At 37.7% G+C, this 17,556-nt stretch overlaps 3 protein-coding genes across 8 annotated transcripts in view; all 3 read right to left on the bottom strand.

The window, feature by feature from the left end:
- The window catches only part of eps15 (epidermal growth factor receptor pathway substrate 15), a 43,589-nt gene extending 42,930 nt beyond the window's left edge, over window positions 1-659 (bottom strand). For 2 of the 6 annotated variants that reach the window (XM_079827594.1, XM_079827595.1), the window contains exon 1: window positions 530-657. In XM_079827594.1, coding sequence (XP_079683720.1) covers window positions 530-556 — 27 coding nt within the window. In that variant the 5' untranslated portion in view covers window positions 557-657. Of the gene's footprint in view, window positions 1-529 lie in introns of all 6 variants that reach the window. The other 4 variants (XM_079827591.1, XM_079827593.1, XM_079827596.1 and 1 more) reach the window with 3 other exon arrangements.
- Window positions 660-1,471: 812 nt separating this feature from the next.
- On the bottom strand, window positions 1,472-7,704 carry LOC307133139 (calreticulin-like). The gene is made up of 9 exons (XM_079827969.1): window positions 7,437-7,704; window positions 6,965-7,066; window positions 4,942-5,145; window positions 4,720-4,814; window positions 4,421-4,630; window positions 4,110-4,223; window positions 3,229-3,372; window positions 3,036-3,128; window positions 1,472-2,944 (listed from the first exon to the last, which is right to left on the bottom strand). Exons 1-9 carry the CDS (start codon window positions 7,528-7,530, stop codon window positions 2,738-2,740), a joined length of 1,263 nt encoding a protein of 420 aa, XP_079684095.1. The 5' UTR covers window positions 7,531-7,704; the 3' UTR covers window positions 1,472-2,737.
- Window positions 7,705-8,394: 690 nt separating this feature from the next.
- tor3a (torsin family 3, member A) lies at window positions 8,395-15,081 on the bottom strand. The gene is made up of 6 exons (XM_079826623.1): window positions 14,117-15,081; window positions 13,664-13,786; window positions 13,195-13,460; window positions 12,782-12,957; window positions 10,730-10,854; window positions 8,395-10,157 (listed from the first exon to the last, which is right to left on the bottom strand). The coding sequence occupies exons 1-6, from the start codon at window positions 14,298-14,300 to the stop codon at window positions 9,910-9,912; spliced, it is 1,122 nt and encodes a 373-aa protein (XP_079682749.1). The 5' UTR covers window positions 14,301-15,081; the 3' UTR covers window positions 8,395-9,909.
- Between the last annotated feature and the right edge of the window lie 2,475 nt (window positions 15,082-17,556).

Raw genomic sequence — 17,556 nt, 5'->3', positions numbered from 1 at the left:
TAGCCTACATTGTTTATTGTACTAAAACACACATTTAATCCAAAAATACCAATGTCAGATATCAGTGAAATATGCCTTTAATGTTGTAATTTAAAAGTTAGTGACAGAAGTCGAAGAAGTAATCATCACTTGAAGCTTCTCTAATATTTCATATAGGCAAAGACACATTTTACAAGCACTTTCACACATTCGTAGCCGAGACGAGTAAAAATACAAAAAAGGATAGTCGCGTTGGATCATCTTAAGAAATGCAAAAGCTAGAAAAAATTAATAAAGTTTTATCCACCCTAGTTCAACACTGACACACTAAGCTACGCCCTTACGCAAGTCCCTAAAAGATCACACTGAAACTTTTTCTCTCCCCAAGCAAATGGCTGAAAACAACTTTAAACAGCTGCGACCAGACAACAGGGTGTGATCATATTTCGCCCTAAAGCGCAAATATAAAGCTCAACGGATCTGAAAGGCGTGTGAAACGAGCTGAAAAGTGATTTGGAAAGTGTTATATTTATGTAGAAAGGGAGGTTACCTGAGTCAGGGAGAGACTGGCAGCCATAGTGTTTCTGTTCCCACTAGTTCATCCTGCGTTGCGATAGGCAATGGGCAATATAGGGATGCTACAAAACCTGGTACTGGATTACTCTGTGGATTGAGACGAAATAAACCCCGGCGCTGGATAATTCAGTGGATCTGTAGGCGTTGGGTCGCTCCTCCAAGTGCACTGCAGAGCCAGATGACGTCCAGCACCCCCCCTCTGGACGTCGTTTTGACCTAGTCCAGCTCCACTTTTGTGGATCTAACGTCGTTTTGACCTAATCCAGCCCCCCACCTTTGTGGATCTAATGGGTGGAGGCAGAGCCGTTTAAAAACATTATTATATGGCTCTGGGTGGAGGGATAGAGTTATGGGTAAGGGTGTGGTTGGACCTTCTAGCTACACCCATTACATCTAGAGAGGGAGAACTGGACTCTGACCTGCAAAACCACCAAACACTGGACTGCAGTTTTTGGTGGATCAGAACACCAAAACCTGGTGCGGGACTTATCAGTGGACGAGGAGGTTATATGAGCTAATGTGAGCAGAACATTTAGCATTTCTCCTTCTCCTCAAGATTTGTATAATGGAGGTTTTCAATTTGTGAGTAAAATAAAGTCTTTGGTTAACTTGTATTGACTTTTATGTTTTAAATATGTTCCCTTCTTTTCTTTTTTATTATTCATAAAATATAATATTCAATATAATTGAAGCATGAACGTAATGTACAAAACATACAAGTACTTTTAACCACAGACCTTATCTTACTCATAAACCTCAAACCAATATTCTGAAAAGTGAACATGTTGTGAAACTTGGTACATTCAATTATTTTATTAATAAGTGAAATAAAATAAAAATGTTATTCATTTTCCAAACCCCTGGAATGGAGTATTGCCACTTTCATGGAAAAATACACGTACTGACAAAAACACTTGATTTGGGCGTAATTTATTTAATGTTCTCAAAAACTAGTCAAGACATATTACTCTTTTTGTAGTTTTATTATTGGACAACAACAGTCATACCAGAGCTTTTCTCCTCAATATGTCAAGGAACATCCTTCAAACACAAAAAGTACAAAATATATCTTTAAAAAAAGGTCACAATCCGTTTTGCTGGGAGAAGTATTTGATTGAAGCAGTACAGCAGTGCAATATTCACAATGGCTGTGAAATCGGTTGAAGCGTTACTAGAATCGCTAGGAGACATCCCTCGCAACACCCTTGAAATCATACACTTTCCTCACTCCACAGGTTCAGCCAGGCCCCGATTACCACATTTGCTGAAAAAAATATCATTCAGCAACTCAGTTGAACCCAAGCAAACACACAATTTACAGCAACTCAGAGAAACCATCATTGATGTTGATTCGCTTTCGCCATACATACCGGCCAAACATGCACATTCTTCATTTCAACACTTGGCAAAACGGGTATGTAAAAGTTTGCTTGCTGACCAGGGCCTGATCAAAACCACATCAGCTTGTGAGATCCACTGTGTGTTCAAGAAAGTATACGACCAAGAATCTGATGTCTAATAGATTGATATTAAGAGCAAGGGGGCGGGTAAAAAAAAATGAGGGTTGGGTTAAAATGAAACATGCAATAAAGTGAGGACTCTCTCAAACCTAACACACACACACACGCAAAACTGTGTCAAGCCAAAATGCTGTAGATGAGAGATCTAAACAACTTGCCATATTCTGTAACAGAAGTGTATTGAGAACAAAATGGTGGCAACAGCACCTGAAAATTGCTCCACATTATCAATGAAATAAAGTAAATGTTCTTTGAGGTAATCATACTAGTTTTCTGAGAATTGTAGCTACCAGTTGATGACTTATGATTCAAGTTTCATGTTACAGAATTTCTTAGCAAATGGGATATCTGACATACGTAAACATGAGCATTGATTTTTTTTATGGATCATATCTCACACTACAGACAAAGATGTGATTTTCTTGTTGGTTGCCTTCAACTCTCCCTGACTGAAAACGCTTGGGATTTTGCTTGCCATCATGCAAATGAAAATTATGAAAAAAAGTTAATCTATAAATAGGTTTGTAGTAGTGGAAAGGGACAAAACAATCTTGCCGGATTCACCCGACACACAACAAAAAAGGAATGTCCAGCATTAGTCCAGTTCTCTGCATTGTAGCCCATTAGTCATGGGACATGTCTTCACAAGTTCCTGTTGAATTCTACAACTCGTCTTTGAGTTTAGAGTCTGTTTCCTCTTCTCCTTCCTCCTCCTCCTCCTCCTCTTCCTCATCTTCTTCCTCCTCCTCCTCTTCCTTTTCTTCATCTTCCTCTTCATCCTTCACCTCCTCCTTTCTTGTCTTTTCCTCTTCCTCACGCATCTTTCTGTCTTCCTCTTCTTGACTTTCCTTCATTTTCTTCTCAGCATCCTGAGAGGAACAAAAACAACAAAAAGAAATTACTATCAAATTAAGTGGAAAAAAATGTATTAGGGAGCAATAATAAATCGAAGAAGCGTACCTTTGTGGCACCCCAAGTCTCATTGCCAACCTCTTCTGCCAGTTTGGGGTCATTGGTAATGAGAAAGTTGTCAAAAATGGTGCCAGACTTCACCTAATAAAATAAAATACAAGGAAATATGGTTTAAAAGCACTTCAATAAACATTAAATATATTTGTCTTCGGGATCCAAAGTAAGAAAACTGCTAATTTACCTGCCATAAGTCCAGTCCGATCACTCCGATGCTATCGTATTTATAGATTTCGTTGTCAGCGGTGTACTCCGGGTTATCAATCTCAGGGTGCACCCATTTCCCCTTAAAAGCAGGATTGTCAATCTGGCGGGGTTTCCACTCACCCTGGAAAAGATTAAAAACTCAATTTAGAAAATAAAACAGCAAACAGACCCAGTATTCACTGTGACAAAGCCATGTTTTTGGTATAATCTAAGTCAGGTTGAAGTGGAAATACACCCCGTCTATTTTCTAAATGTTATTGAACTTATTGTGAATGAATCCATGTATGCGTTTCATAAAAATAAATCTTTATTATTTGTAGTTCTTCTGACATATTCTGGACATCTCCAATCACTCTGCCCACATAAACCCCGCCCCTTTCTTACAAATCACATTCAGATCTATGGAAACTTGTTTCTGCCACAAATAAAAAAATAAAATAAATAAAAGATAATTGTGACTTAATCTCACAATTAATTTTACATCTTGCAATAGCGAGTTTAAAAGTCCAAATTGTGGGATATAAACTCACGATTGTGAAATATAAAGTCAGAAGTGCAAAGTATAAATTTGCCATTGTGAGAAAAAGTCGCAATTACCTTTTTTATTTGTTATTCTGTGGCGGAAACAAAGCTCCGATACATATCTGCATCCATCCAAGCAACAACCAATGGTTAGAACTAAGACATCTACATTTTTATATTTTCGCGAGTTTTACTTTGATATTCGTCACAATATGACATCAAACACAAATGCTTCAAACTCACCTCCATCACAATATAAGAAAAGATCTGTTGCTACTTCCGTTACCTGGTGACCAAGTATTTTAAGAGAAGGCACAATTAAAGAAACGTCAGTACCTTGTATTCAGGATTGGTGACCATGGGCGGCTCCCACTCCCCATCCATCTCATCATCCCAGTCATCAGGCTTCTTGGCATCAGGATCAGGGATGTTCTCGGGTTTGTCCCATTCCTACAGAAACACACAGACAACGTTTCACAAAGCTGGAACATATAATTTAATACTTAATAAGAACAGCTGTTGTTGCAATGATTTACTTGGTGATCTGTGCATATTTACTCCAAACAGTGTCTTATATAAGAGGTTAATCTGTTTTGCGACAAGCAAGATCTGTTTGGTTTCGGGACAAACAAGGACACTGTCCTTACCTCTGGTTTCTTGTCATCAGGGTCATCGATCTTCTCTCTCTCGTCCCAGTTCTCAGGCTTTTTCGCTTCGGGATCCTTGATCTTTTTGGGAGGCAGGAAGTCCCAGTCTTCTTCCAGAGATCCAGACTCTACCTTCTTATTATCAATCTTGACTTCATAAGTGTTGTCAGGATTGACAATTAACGTGTACAGGTGGGTGTATTCATCATCCTGGATGACAAAATACATGGTATATGAGCTTATAGGACTGGTGCCATGGTGCATTACGGGACAAAAATATGAATTAAAAATAGGATTACCTTGCATCTAATGTCTTTGTTGATCAAATGATTTTTGCCTTTGTAATGGAAGATCACATGGACTTTCTTGGTGCCAGGGCCACAGATGTCAGGACCTAGAATAGAGCAAATGTGTGGGTTAAATCATCTTGTGCGTCCAAATGCACAACATGTTTTGATTATGATTTCACATCAGATTTAAGATGCTCATCAATAGAGACAAGTGGTTAATGAAATACTTACCAAACATGATATTATAGATGGAGTCTCCATGCATATCTTCCTGTTTGAGGTCTGATGGGAAAAGTTTGATGTAGCCTCCACCACAGTCAATGCTCTGTTCATGTTTTACAGAGAACTGGATCACAAGGGGCTGATCATTGTTGTTGAAATCAGCAAAGCGGGATGACAGTGCATAGAAATGAGCATCCTGGCTGGTCTGAAGTCCTGAAAGTTCAAAATATGATACCTGAGTAACAGCAACCATAACTCAAACTTTAAAATCATCTGACAAATAGGGCGACAACGTTATTAATGTTTATTTTGATAAATCTATCGATTAGAAATTATTTTAATACATTATATACCGAATTGTTATTCCACATTCTGCCCAATTATGTGCAATTCAAAGGCAATGAAAACAAATATAGTGAATGGAGATCTCTGTGAAATTAAACATTATGTGTAAAAAGGGGCTAAAATGTAAATTGATTGCTTACCAGTTGAAAGTTGAAGTTAAAAATTATAATGAAGAACAAATGCTCTAATTAAACGTTAACTGGTATGACTCAAGTTAGGAGGAATACGCATTCAATCATCTGAACACATTACATTTTTACTCCATTGTGATATTTTCTTTACAGTCACTGCAGTGCTTTGTTAAAAAAAATTACTTGTAAGTTTAAACGCGTAACGTTTAATGTTTAACAAGAAGAAAAATGCCTATTTTAGTCAGAATTATTGTGCTCATATTCTACTGTGCTTTGTGCACAGTCCACAGATGCGAATAATCGATAATGAAATTCATTGCAGATTATTTTTCATTATCAATACGTTGTTGCAGCTTTACTGATGAGTACAGTTTCTTTCCTGTTTTGAAGTAGTCCTGCTTTTTCAGGTATTATAGACCTTCTTGGCTGCAGGTGACATTAAGGGGAGGGACATTTCATTTGAGAGAGCATCTGATTGGACAAAAATATGTACAGTGCAAGATTTTGCATAATTTTTCCAGAAATAAAGCCACAATATGTAAATATTCACCACCAGAGGTCGCTTATTCAAAGCAAAGTCATAGCTTAATGATGGCTTGATTTTGCGGAGCTTTATTATGCCGCTTCCACATCTTCCGGTCATGCTTATGTGGGGTAATCTGTTTTATCATATTAGATACATTATTTGAGTTTGTTGAAAGTTATGTTATAATGCTATTCTGTGCGTTCACTCAGCGGCTACTATGAGACGCTTGTTGCACACAGTAGTAAGCTAGATCGATATTAGGCATGGTAAAACATGGTACTCGCGGTAAATCAAGAAAACGAGATTTAAACAATAAGACTAACTGTGTTGAGCTATATAACAATGATTCGTTTTCTGTCGATGAATGTCTAATAAAACACATAATATATAAAAGCGTCTTTGGTGTTTCCATGGTTTCTACAAAATAAATCGATTGATAGGTGACGCACGGACATGATCCGTGTCCTGGTTAAAATAGCTTATTTCTCTGGATTTAAACATTCTTGGAAACATTTGGGATAATGCAAGTACACAAGTTAACATAACATTGTTCTATTGGGTTTTGTATATTTTAATCCAAAAAATCTTACATAGTGCCTTTAAATGTAAATTATGTTAAAGTTTTGGAGTACACTAGAACAGCCTCAAAAGCGAACACACATGGACTAAAACCCACAAAACACTCATTTAGATTTCATTTGGTCTTCAAATGCATGATGACTCTTGTGACAAGACACACTCCATTCCTCAATTTCTGCAAGTTGGACTAGCTTGACAAATTGGACTAGATTTAATCTGTGACAGGGCAACTGGGCCCTACATTACACGTGGCTTTGTAATGTTTTGAAACATAGTAAATATCAGATGGTGTGTGACATGCCTGCAGCTCAGTAGAGCAGAGGGCATTACGACACATACAGTAGCCCCTCCCCCCGCGTATCATTTAATGCGTAAACTAATGCAAAATCAGAGGAAACCACAAATTCAAGCAAAGCAGTGTCAATTTTCTCATGCCAAAACCAAAACTCACCCTTATCCTTCTCGGCATCGCCATAAAATTTGCCTGCAGTGAGCACAAACTTCCCGTAGTCGGATTTATGCTTGGATTCCACCCATCGGCTCCTCCAGGTGTCTAAAATGTGCATGTGACATGAATTTGAAATTAAAACCATTATCAGCATGCATACTTGCATAATTATTATGAGTAAAATCTGATTACACCAAGGACGTTTGCTCAACCGGCCAACATTCACCCTTGCTGCCTTGACTATTTGTTATAACCCTATATAACATAACAAGAGTTTAAAAAAACATAATAATAATAGTTATTATTATTATCATTATTATTATTATAAATTAATACAACACATCATTGTTGCCAAAGCCATTACAATGGCATATGGTTACTCCATCACATAGAATGTCAAGCCTATGGCGAAAGCCACAGACAGAGCATACATAATATACAAAAATAAGCATAAAAACAAATGCTTCAAACTCACCTCCGTCTTCAAACTGCTCTCGGAAATAAACAGACGATTCTGCAGCTATTAAAGCGATGGACACGGCCATAAACAGTATAGATAACGCTGTCATTTTGCAGTAAAATGTATTCCCCGTTTAGGGGGGGTAGACTAGTAAAATATAAAGTAAATGTGTTTTAAAAAGAAATATTAGGCTTGTATATTATTAGCTCTGTTTGGCTCTTCACATGCCTGCAGAATCACCGTGCGCTGCTATCATTCGCACAGTCTCGCCTCTAGACTGGGAACAGATGGCTGGCTCTGATTGGACGGCGGTTGGAGACGAGAGCGTCACACCGGTCAGCCAATCAGATAATTTGCGGCATGCCGTGGAACGTCCTTTCTGGCCAATGACAGCGGACCACGCGTTTGGCAGGCAGACACTAGTGATGTGAAGACTCGTTTCAGCGAATCGGTTCAATGAACCAGTTCAGAAAATGGATTCGGTGCTTGCTTACGTTCTTTCTTACGTATTTTACAAGACCTACAATTCAATAAAGCCATTTGTAGGTACATATTGCTGTTATGCAGATTTTAAAACCGGTTAAACGCGGTTTTCTGTTAAGTTAATTAGGGCGTTAGCCTGTTTTTGCACGTTTTTAATAAAATGCAATTTATTAAAACCAAGTCTGTGTTGTATGTATATCGATAAAATTGTCATAGAATCAAATTGTGATTATTACTGTAGGCTATATTTCCAGTAGTTCGTTGAATGAACTGTTGACTCGAAAATTGCTCTTGATTCAGTTCGATTCGTGAATAATTCTTTCAGATTGACTTCTTCTGACTCAGGTTCAAAGATTCGACCTCGAATAGGGATAAATATGTTGTAGTCTAAGGCTAAGCTCATGTGTTCATATAAGGATGAAATCTACTGATATTCACTTAGAGTTTATGCCCTCAGGCCACCGTATACAAATATGCTCATGAGAAGTGGAACAATTGAAAATGAATTTAATAGATTTTTATTTACACAGCTTTTTATTAAAGCAAGCAAGTTGTTTGCAAAATCTATATAGAAATAAAGTCAAGAGTTTTGAGAGATTGGCACATGTAACTTTTATTTCTTTCACCTCAAATATCAATAATCAGTAACAAGGGCATTTAACAATTTCCCACTGGTGTCTGTTATAAAGGGGAAATGGTGATGCAGAATTTAAGATTGCTCAACCAAAAATAACAGACAATAGGCACCTATTTTGGTATCACTTGCCTGATATTATTTGTAGACAAAACCTTTACAAAAGTTTATAATTTTAGCTGGTGACATAAAATGTAGTTTTTAGTAGCAGCAACATTATCACGGCTGACAAGTAAAATCAAAAAGCTAATGTGCTACATAAAGCAAGGAAACGACCAAAGATGCATGTTACTAGCATGCCAACCATCTTGAGGACAGTGAATAAAATCAGGTTAATTTGACAAACGGGCAAACAACATAAAAATACATACAGGCTTGTGAGGGGAAAAGGTCATTACATCAAGCCTCAAATGTAAAGAAACGATTTCTTCAATCTCATCAAGAGATCAAGCGTATCACGCTAGCTCTTTTTTCGACCTACATACATGATCTCTTTCCCAACAACTCAAATCATTTTCACATTTTCATATCAAAATGTGTTCAAAATGGAAACATCCATAAACGAAAACAACAAGCAGAAGTGATATTTAGTTGAGTTCCAATTTTTAAAACAAAAAAGACAACACCTTAAGATACACAACACACACAAAAAAGTGTACAATAAATGTATTAAACACGTTTTTTTAAAATATTAACTCCAAGACATAAGTCTTGAAAGGTGATCATTAATGCAGACAATGATTACTGAAATATGTCAAGAATGTACAACGTTCTTAAACAGCAAATTTCCATTCAATAAAAATCTAACTGCTTAGTGGCATACAGTCAATTACCACAGAAAATTATTTAAAATGGTCTTTCAGTTTGTGAAAACAAACTAAAATAAATTTGGCAATAATACTTACATGGAAAGCCCAGCTGATCCAATCATGTTTAGCTCAGAAATACACATTACGGAACTAAAGAGCCTTTGCCAAATGTTAGAAAACCTTAAACATTGTGGTTCTGCCTTCTTGACTAATAGCCTTCCATTGTAAGTGCATTACTGTAAATGCAATATTTTTAAAGAGGTTAAGTTGCTTAAATTCAGATCAATACATGTAAACTGTAATGTTGCTTGCTTGGGAGAAGTAGCTAAGATAGATGTACATAAAAAGATCTTTAAAAATATAATTACAGTAGGGTTTGCCATGAGCAAGCTCTTCTGTTACTGTCCTATCTCTCAGAGTGTAAGATATAGAGTTGAAACTTTGTGTTTTCTTTCTGCATTGTCAATGTTATATCATTTGCATTTCAGATATCAGCAGTCATTTCTGCTTCATTCAAGTATATTCTGTTTCTTTAATCTCAGTGATGTTATGTTGCGCTCCGTTATGGTAGAAAGAAATTGATCCTTTGAGGAATGGATTTGCAGCCCTGTGCAGAGAAGAGTTTCTCCTCCTTAGGAACATACAGCATGGCTTTGGCCACTTCATCCAGAGTTCCCTCATCCGGCTGAAGGCCACGAGCTGCATATGCATCATGTGCACACAGTTTCACATGCCGGTACTCCAGCGGCAAGAATGGTACAAAGAAGTCAATAAGATGGCCTGACATCAGCTCGCTCTGTGCAAAACCTCCTGCACAGGTAAAAAACAGTTATAAAGAAAATCTCAGACTAAAGATATACATCTGCACGTATATAGCTGTAAAAAGGGTTGAATTTAAATATGCAACATCTCAGAGACTTTTGTCCATGTAAAATGTCCAACAGCACAGCTAATAAAAATAGAAAAAATACAAAAATGGTGACCCATCTCACACAATAGTGAAAAAAAAACAATCATATGTGAGCACAAAACCAGTCATAAGTTGCATGGGTATATTTGTGGCAATAGCCAACAATACATTGTATGGGTCAAAATTATATTAGTAGTAATATGCGTTGCTAAGGACTTCAGTTGGACAACTTTAAAAGTGATTTTCTCAAAATTTCGTTTTTTTTGCACCCTCAGATTCCAGATTTTCAAATAGTTGTACCTCGGCCAAATATCATATCCTAACAAACCATACATCAATGGAAAGCTTATGATGTATAAATCTCAATTTTAAAAAAATGTACCCTTATGACTGGTTTTGTGGTCCAGGGTCACATGAATGGAAATTTAGCAACCAGATTAGTTCTGTTATGTGTTTGACTGTGTGCAGCTACCTTCGGCCTCCATGGCTTCAGCCCGCAGAAGATGTTCCAAGTCTTCCATGCCGATATCTTCCCTATTCTGTCCCGAGTGCCAGAAATCCAGTGCCACCTCATTGATGGCAGCACCACCGATATTGCTAAAGCATGACATTAAAGAAACAGCTATTAGTTGTCTAGTTGGCTGAGCGTTCTTGTAGAACTATATATATATATATATATATATATATATATATATATATATATATACACATACACACACACACATACAGTAGTCGTCAAAAGTGATACACGGGTTAGGAAAATTCTTCACCCTATATTAAAATATTATTCACATTTTGTTAACGATTTTGTAAGAATATGGCGTAGTTGTGCTTGGAGTCAACTGTTTTATTTGTGATGATGCAAGCTAAATTGTAAATGCAAGCTAAGAGTTGGTCAGGCGGTCATATAAATCCATTATAAACACATGCCGTAACAAGACAGAACCAACAATTAATAACTGATTATGTTGTAGTCAATGTATGCAGTTTTTAGCATAGTATAATTAAACCTGTAGCTGTAGTTTGCATTTTTTGCCAAATAAATTTGCCAGATAAATACATACCATAACTTTTAAAGGGCACCTATTATGCAAAATTCACTTTTACATGGTGTTTGAACATAAATGTGTGTTGGCAGTGTGTGTACACAACCACCCTATATTGGTAAAATATTATTTTTAAATCCCCATAAATCATAAGCAGTGTCTCAGAACAAGCCGTTTGCAGATTCCTGGGAATGTGACATCACAGAATTCAGAATTTTGGGGCGGCAGTCGCTGTAGGTTGTCTACTAACCGGAAGGCTGGTGGTTCTATCCCCAGTTCCACCTGACCAAGTGTCGAGGTGTCCATGAGCAAGACACCTAATCCCAGCTGCTCCCGAAGAGCTGGATGACACCGCCGTCGGTGTATGAATGAGTGAATGAATGGGTGAATGTGAGGCAATATGGTGGCCATGGGTCTGTTGAAAGCACTATAAAATGCAGTCCATTTACCATTTCACAGGCCCCGCCCACGACTGTTGATGGACACTGCCGTATTAGCAAAGACCCCGCCCTCAGAGAACTGTACACAGTCCGCCATGTTTATCTCCTCCCCAGGGCATTCAAGTAAGAAATGTGTTATTAATAAAGCTACTAAAGTTCATAAAAAATAGCCTAATCGCAGACGCGCCGACATCCAGCTCTCTGTGCGCATGCATCGAGTGTGTGTTCTCAAGTTGAGAGTGATAAGGCTTTAAAACGCATGCAGGTAATAATATTTCATGATGATGAAGAACTGCAGTGTCACATGAGCGTGTCTGTGATAGAGATGATCATCAAAACAAACAGATGTATCATGTTTCAGTTTTCAATCGTGTGTTCACTGGTGTTCACGAGCTGTGAAGGCTCCGCCCTCTGGGGCCGGGAGAAGCAGCTCATTTGCATTTAAAGGAGACACAGAAAACAGCTCATTTTTCTCAAACCCAAAAATTGGCATTTTCAAAATGGTATATAAAATGATCTGTCAGGAATTTTGATCTGAAACTTCACAGACACACTCTGGGGATACCTGAGACTTATATTACATCTTGTAAAAAGGGGCATAATAGGTGCCATTTAAGGTTATTAAAAACAAATACCCCTCCGGACATCACTTTTGGCCACTACTGTATTTCATACATCTACATACATCTTGCAGAATCTGGAAAATGTTGGATCATAAAATCCATAGTATCCAACCCATAAAGTAATTTGTTTAACCTTTATTTAATCAGGTAAGTTACTTAAGACATTATTTTCAACAACACCGTGGCAGGAGAGTTACATTTCCTGAAAGACATACAAACATATATTACAATACACACACAATACATTCATTACAAACTTGCAGAAAGAATTCAGAATTTCAGATTCTGAAAGGTGTATGTAAATGTATGATTGTTATTTATGTGAGCAGTTGCCTACATTCCAAGAAGATCCATGCTTAACAACAAAAATGAGTTCCATGGACAACTAATGGGTGTATGGAGCCAACACACCAACCTGAGGAACAGAAATATGGCTCTCCTATAGCTGACCCCATCCACATTATCATAGTGGTCCATGTAGGGCTTTATGGCGTCGATGAGTCCTGGATGAAGCTTTTCTGCCTCATCAAAGATAAAGAGAGTCTGTGGGCAGCGCAGAACCATGTCTCGAATGGCTTCTCTCAGCTGGCCCTAGTAACAAACACACCCACACAAATACAAACACTGTCCGTGAAGTTCAGGACTCACTAACAAGTACTATGCAATTGTGCATATTTCAAAATTTGGACAGGAAAGAATCAAATATCAGGAGGTTTTCTGAACTATTCAAGTTTATCAAGGTTGAATTGCCCAATCATATAATCGTACCTAAATCAACAACCGACTACTGAATCAGACCAAATGACCTGGGCAGCAAACTTTGCTCACCTTGTACACGTCCACCAATCTCGCGTGAGGGAAGTGGAATGGGGCAATGAACAAACGCACACATTCACTCTTTATACCATCCCGGTACAGGTTGTCCGCTACTATCCGGGCCACAAAGTTCTTGCCTGTCCCAGACCAACCGTGAAAGGACAGAGTGAGTGGTTTGTTGGACTCAGGGTTTTTGATGAATCCTTGAATCGCTTTCAGAACCACAGACTGGGCCAGGTGCTGCCCGTGGAGCTTCACCTGTAGATCTCTCTCCAATCCTGAACATACATCCATATGCATAGGTCAAGAGAAAAACATAACATTTTCTTTGTATTCAACAAGATAATACAGCAATGTTTCTAACCACAAACGTTCTATCCGTTGTTCACAAAATTAATTAAGGTTGTCTCATTTTTGACCAGTGTATGGTATTAATTCCACGATCGTAAATATTGTTCACATAAAACAATGATGGCTCTACCTGTGATGTTATTTGTAATCCTACAGTCCCCTGAATCACAGCATTGACCCAGGCTGCAGTACCAAGCAGTCAGCATGCCAGTGTAGTACTGGGGAAACCCTGACCAAATGTCCCCAGTAGGCACTTAAAAGAAGAGTGTGTTACATAAGTCTGTAGTAGGTTACATTTGTCATTACAAATACTGCATTCATTCAAAAACAGACACACAATGGAAAAGTTCATCCAAAGCGACTTACAAGTAAGGAATACTACAACATAAAATGCATTTTTATTATAACGCATACATATACATTTGATTATTTATTAATAACGGAATCATGTAAGTGTTCAGTATTGAATGGGAATTTAAAAAATGCATTTATGAAAATACAAATAACACGTTGGTTATCCATAGTACTTTATTATACCATATTAAAACATATATATTCGTTATATTCTGTATTATATCTTTACCTTGTTGTGTCGCATCATCCTGGTGTGGTTGACAGTCCCCTTCCCATATATTGCAATAGATGTAATTGAAATAATAGCTAGAAACATTTGAAATGCTGTCGAATTGAAAAAAATCCGCATCAGCCGAAACAGCCAGGAGTGAGAGCAAGATTACGATTGAAAACATCGGTGCCGACAGAAACATAGATCTCGCAAACACTGTAACATTGAGCTATTAGATGTAACTGTAGAGTCCATATATATACATTGGAGTCTCATTGACGGCAGGCCGCATCAGAAATGAAAAGAACTGAACCGAGACGTCAGTCTTCATTGTAATAGTAGAATGAGCGGATCGAAAGAAAAGGGTTGAAATGGGCGGGGCTTAGGTCCGTTCAAATAAAAAGATCCCCCCCCTATTCTTTATATATTATCAAATCTATGGTTATTAAACTTAATTAAAACTAAACAATTAGCATTACTAAAATATAAACTCATCCGTGTCATTAAAGTTTAATTTAAGTCAGCACATACGTTGGCACGTGGTAACTGTTCAATTTCTAATCGGTGACCAGACTGGACCAATCACAGTAGTTTATGATCACATCTGCCTTATCAGCAATGGACTAAAGATCTTTCAGAAACAGGTCGGTTACGGGTCAAATAAAAGCGTTGGCATTTCAATTACTCCGTATCACAATGGGCAAATATACATTTAGATCTTAATTGACAGTCGTCAGAATGAAGTATGTTTACACATGGGATTGGTCTTGGTGACAGGAGCTTCCAGTGCAAAAGAGAAGTACAGCTATAAATAGCAGTTACACAAATGAAAACCATATTTATATAATACATTGAAAAGCAATTTAAATATGCAAAATGCTATTTAAAGTATATACTTTGTTGTATACGTACAGACTTTGAGAGGTGCAGCTTATGGTATTTACAGATGTACACCTATGTGTTAAATGAACTGTTCAGACTGAATATATCCCGAGTCTATTGGGAGTCTCCAGAACTCATAGGATAGACGACTCATTTAAGATTTAGCAAAAGAAATTAGCTCCCATAAAATCTTAGTCCCAAATCCTTGACTGGACTTTAAGTGAATCTCATGTGGCTTGAAGAATATATATGCCACTGCATAAACTGCATGATCCCAAATTCTGGAAAAAAGGTCAACCAACCCACACCGTTCATACATGGAGTGACAGTCCTTAAAAAAATGAGTTGAATGAGAGTTGATTTTAATACCACTTTATTGAAGAAATGATATGACAAACTTTCAGAAATAAATCTGAATAAAAGATCTTAGAAAGATTTAACCACTTCAAAAATGGATAAATGACTCAGTTAGCCACTGTACAAGAACTGAAGCTCTGGAACCACCCAGACAACACTGCAGGCAACGCCATTCTGTAAAGAAAAAAAGCAGCAAATTTATACAACCAAAAAAAAAAAAAAAAAAAAATCCAAATACTGTCAGTCAACCTCAGACAATATGGAACGGTAAAGGGTATAATCAGCAGATTCATTTGGCAGAATCATGTCATCACAGGTTGCAAGAAACAATGAAAAAGAAAAAAGTGACATTGCTCCTCAAACATGTCCTGGGGACCCCTCACCTCTGCACATTGTCTCAGACACCCAAATCAAGTCTGGAGTTGAATCAGGAGTGTTAGATGAGACCTACAAAATCTGCACTGATGGTTGGGGTCCTCAGGACAGGTTTGAAAAGTACTGTCTTTAAACATTATGTTTAAGCCATCCTAGAGCTTGAGATCAGGTCAGACATTTGCAAAGCATATAAAACCCAACAATGGAAGATACTGCACGTTTGCAAGCAAACCAACCTGTGAAAATGTCTGAATCCAAATCCACGGGGTACTACCAAGCCTTTGAAAAGAAAAGCAAACTTTATAAGAAAGCATTTTTATAAAGTAGCTCAAGTACAAAAATAAAGGTCCAAGTTGCGACACTCAACCTCAGAGAATATGGAACGGTAAGGGGTATAATCAGTAGATTCATTTGGCAGAATCATTTCATCACAGGTTGCAAGAAACCAAAAGAAAAAAGGAAATAAAATCTTACCTTATAAAACCATTTGTTTTTTCAGATCCATCTTAGATGATCTTCAGCCCCTAGAAACAGCACACCAACAGTTAATTGGTCACCGAGTCAACATTTAGCCCAATCTAGTACCTGGGTTTAATCAGTCAAAGACATGTCCACATTTTGTGTTCAGGTCAGACATTTGCAAAGCATCATGAAACCCAACTATGGAAGACGTGCTGTGTTTGCAAAAAAACCAACCTGTAAAAACGGACCGCGCATCCAAATCCATGTGGTACTACAAAGCCAAAATCACAGCAGTACCTGTCAAGGAGCAGACACCTGTTAGAACAGAAAACGGCCACCATGAGGATCAGGACTTAGACAGGTCATGACCAGATCAGCCAGAGCTAATATCCATCCTCCATGTTAAAAGTCAGTGGATATTTGATTCATCATAATGGTCAATAAAAAGTCAAATTGTGAAATGCATAACACTTACATCGCTCGGGGTTGACAGTCATCAGCATGTCACGCTTGTCAGCCCTAAACAACAAAGCCAATTAACCATCTTGTCCAGCTTGAGAAAAAGGCTACACATTTTATTTGTCTTAATCAGAAGGTTTTATTCATGTCCTCAAAGAGATCAGAGACCTGATTCAAACTCATCAGTTTGAGACACTTTGGTACCCCTCACAAGTCACTTTAACTAGACTTACCCAGAACTTCTTCAGGCAGCCGATTTACCCACAGCCACTCATTTGAATAAACTGCAAGAAATTGAAACCAGAAGTTAGATCACTGGAAAAACAATTCTCAAATATGCCAGCTTTCATGTTGATGCGTCAGCTAGGAGCGAAAGATATTGCTTTTGTTCAACATGGATTTTCAGCTGAACTATGCAATCATCATTCGCATCATGTATTGGGTGCATGCATTACATGTCAGTCTCAAACTCACCAGATAGGAATTATCCCATGCATTTCTCATCCTGCAAAAATAAATAAGAGTAAGACGAGAGCAAGAACTAATGCAGTATTGATATAAAACACTGGTGACATCAGTTAGGGGTGAAAGACTTTTGTTGTGTGTTCTACATGGAAATTCTGCTGAACTATGCAATCATCATTTGCCACAGGAAGTTATGTGCCTTATAATATCAGAAATTACCTTGATCAGCTGACAGCATCTTCATACATCTTGTTCCAGCTTCTTGGGAAACCTGTAATGGTGAAAAACAATTAGTATAGAGAATTTAAAAAGGAAAGACAATGGTCTTAAACCAGCACTGTTTCAGTACGCTGATGTCTTTCAGTCTTTATCAGAGAGATTCCCATTGTTTTATAAAACAATCATCATGAACAGTGCATGGCCACCACCAGTGTATGGGTATTCTTAAACTCACCTTT

The sequence above is a fragment of the Gobio gobio genome (assembly GCF_949357685.1).
Source record: "Gobio gobio genome assembly, chromosome: 10".
NCBI lineage: Eukaryota > Metazoa > Chordata > Actinopteri > Cypriniformes > Gobionidae > Gobio > Gobio gobio.
The sequence above is the reverse complement of the archived record's forward strand: the minus strand, read 5'-3'. Positions and strand labels throughout refer to the sequence as shown.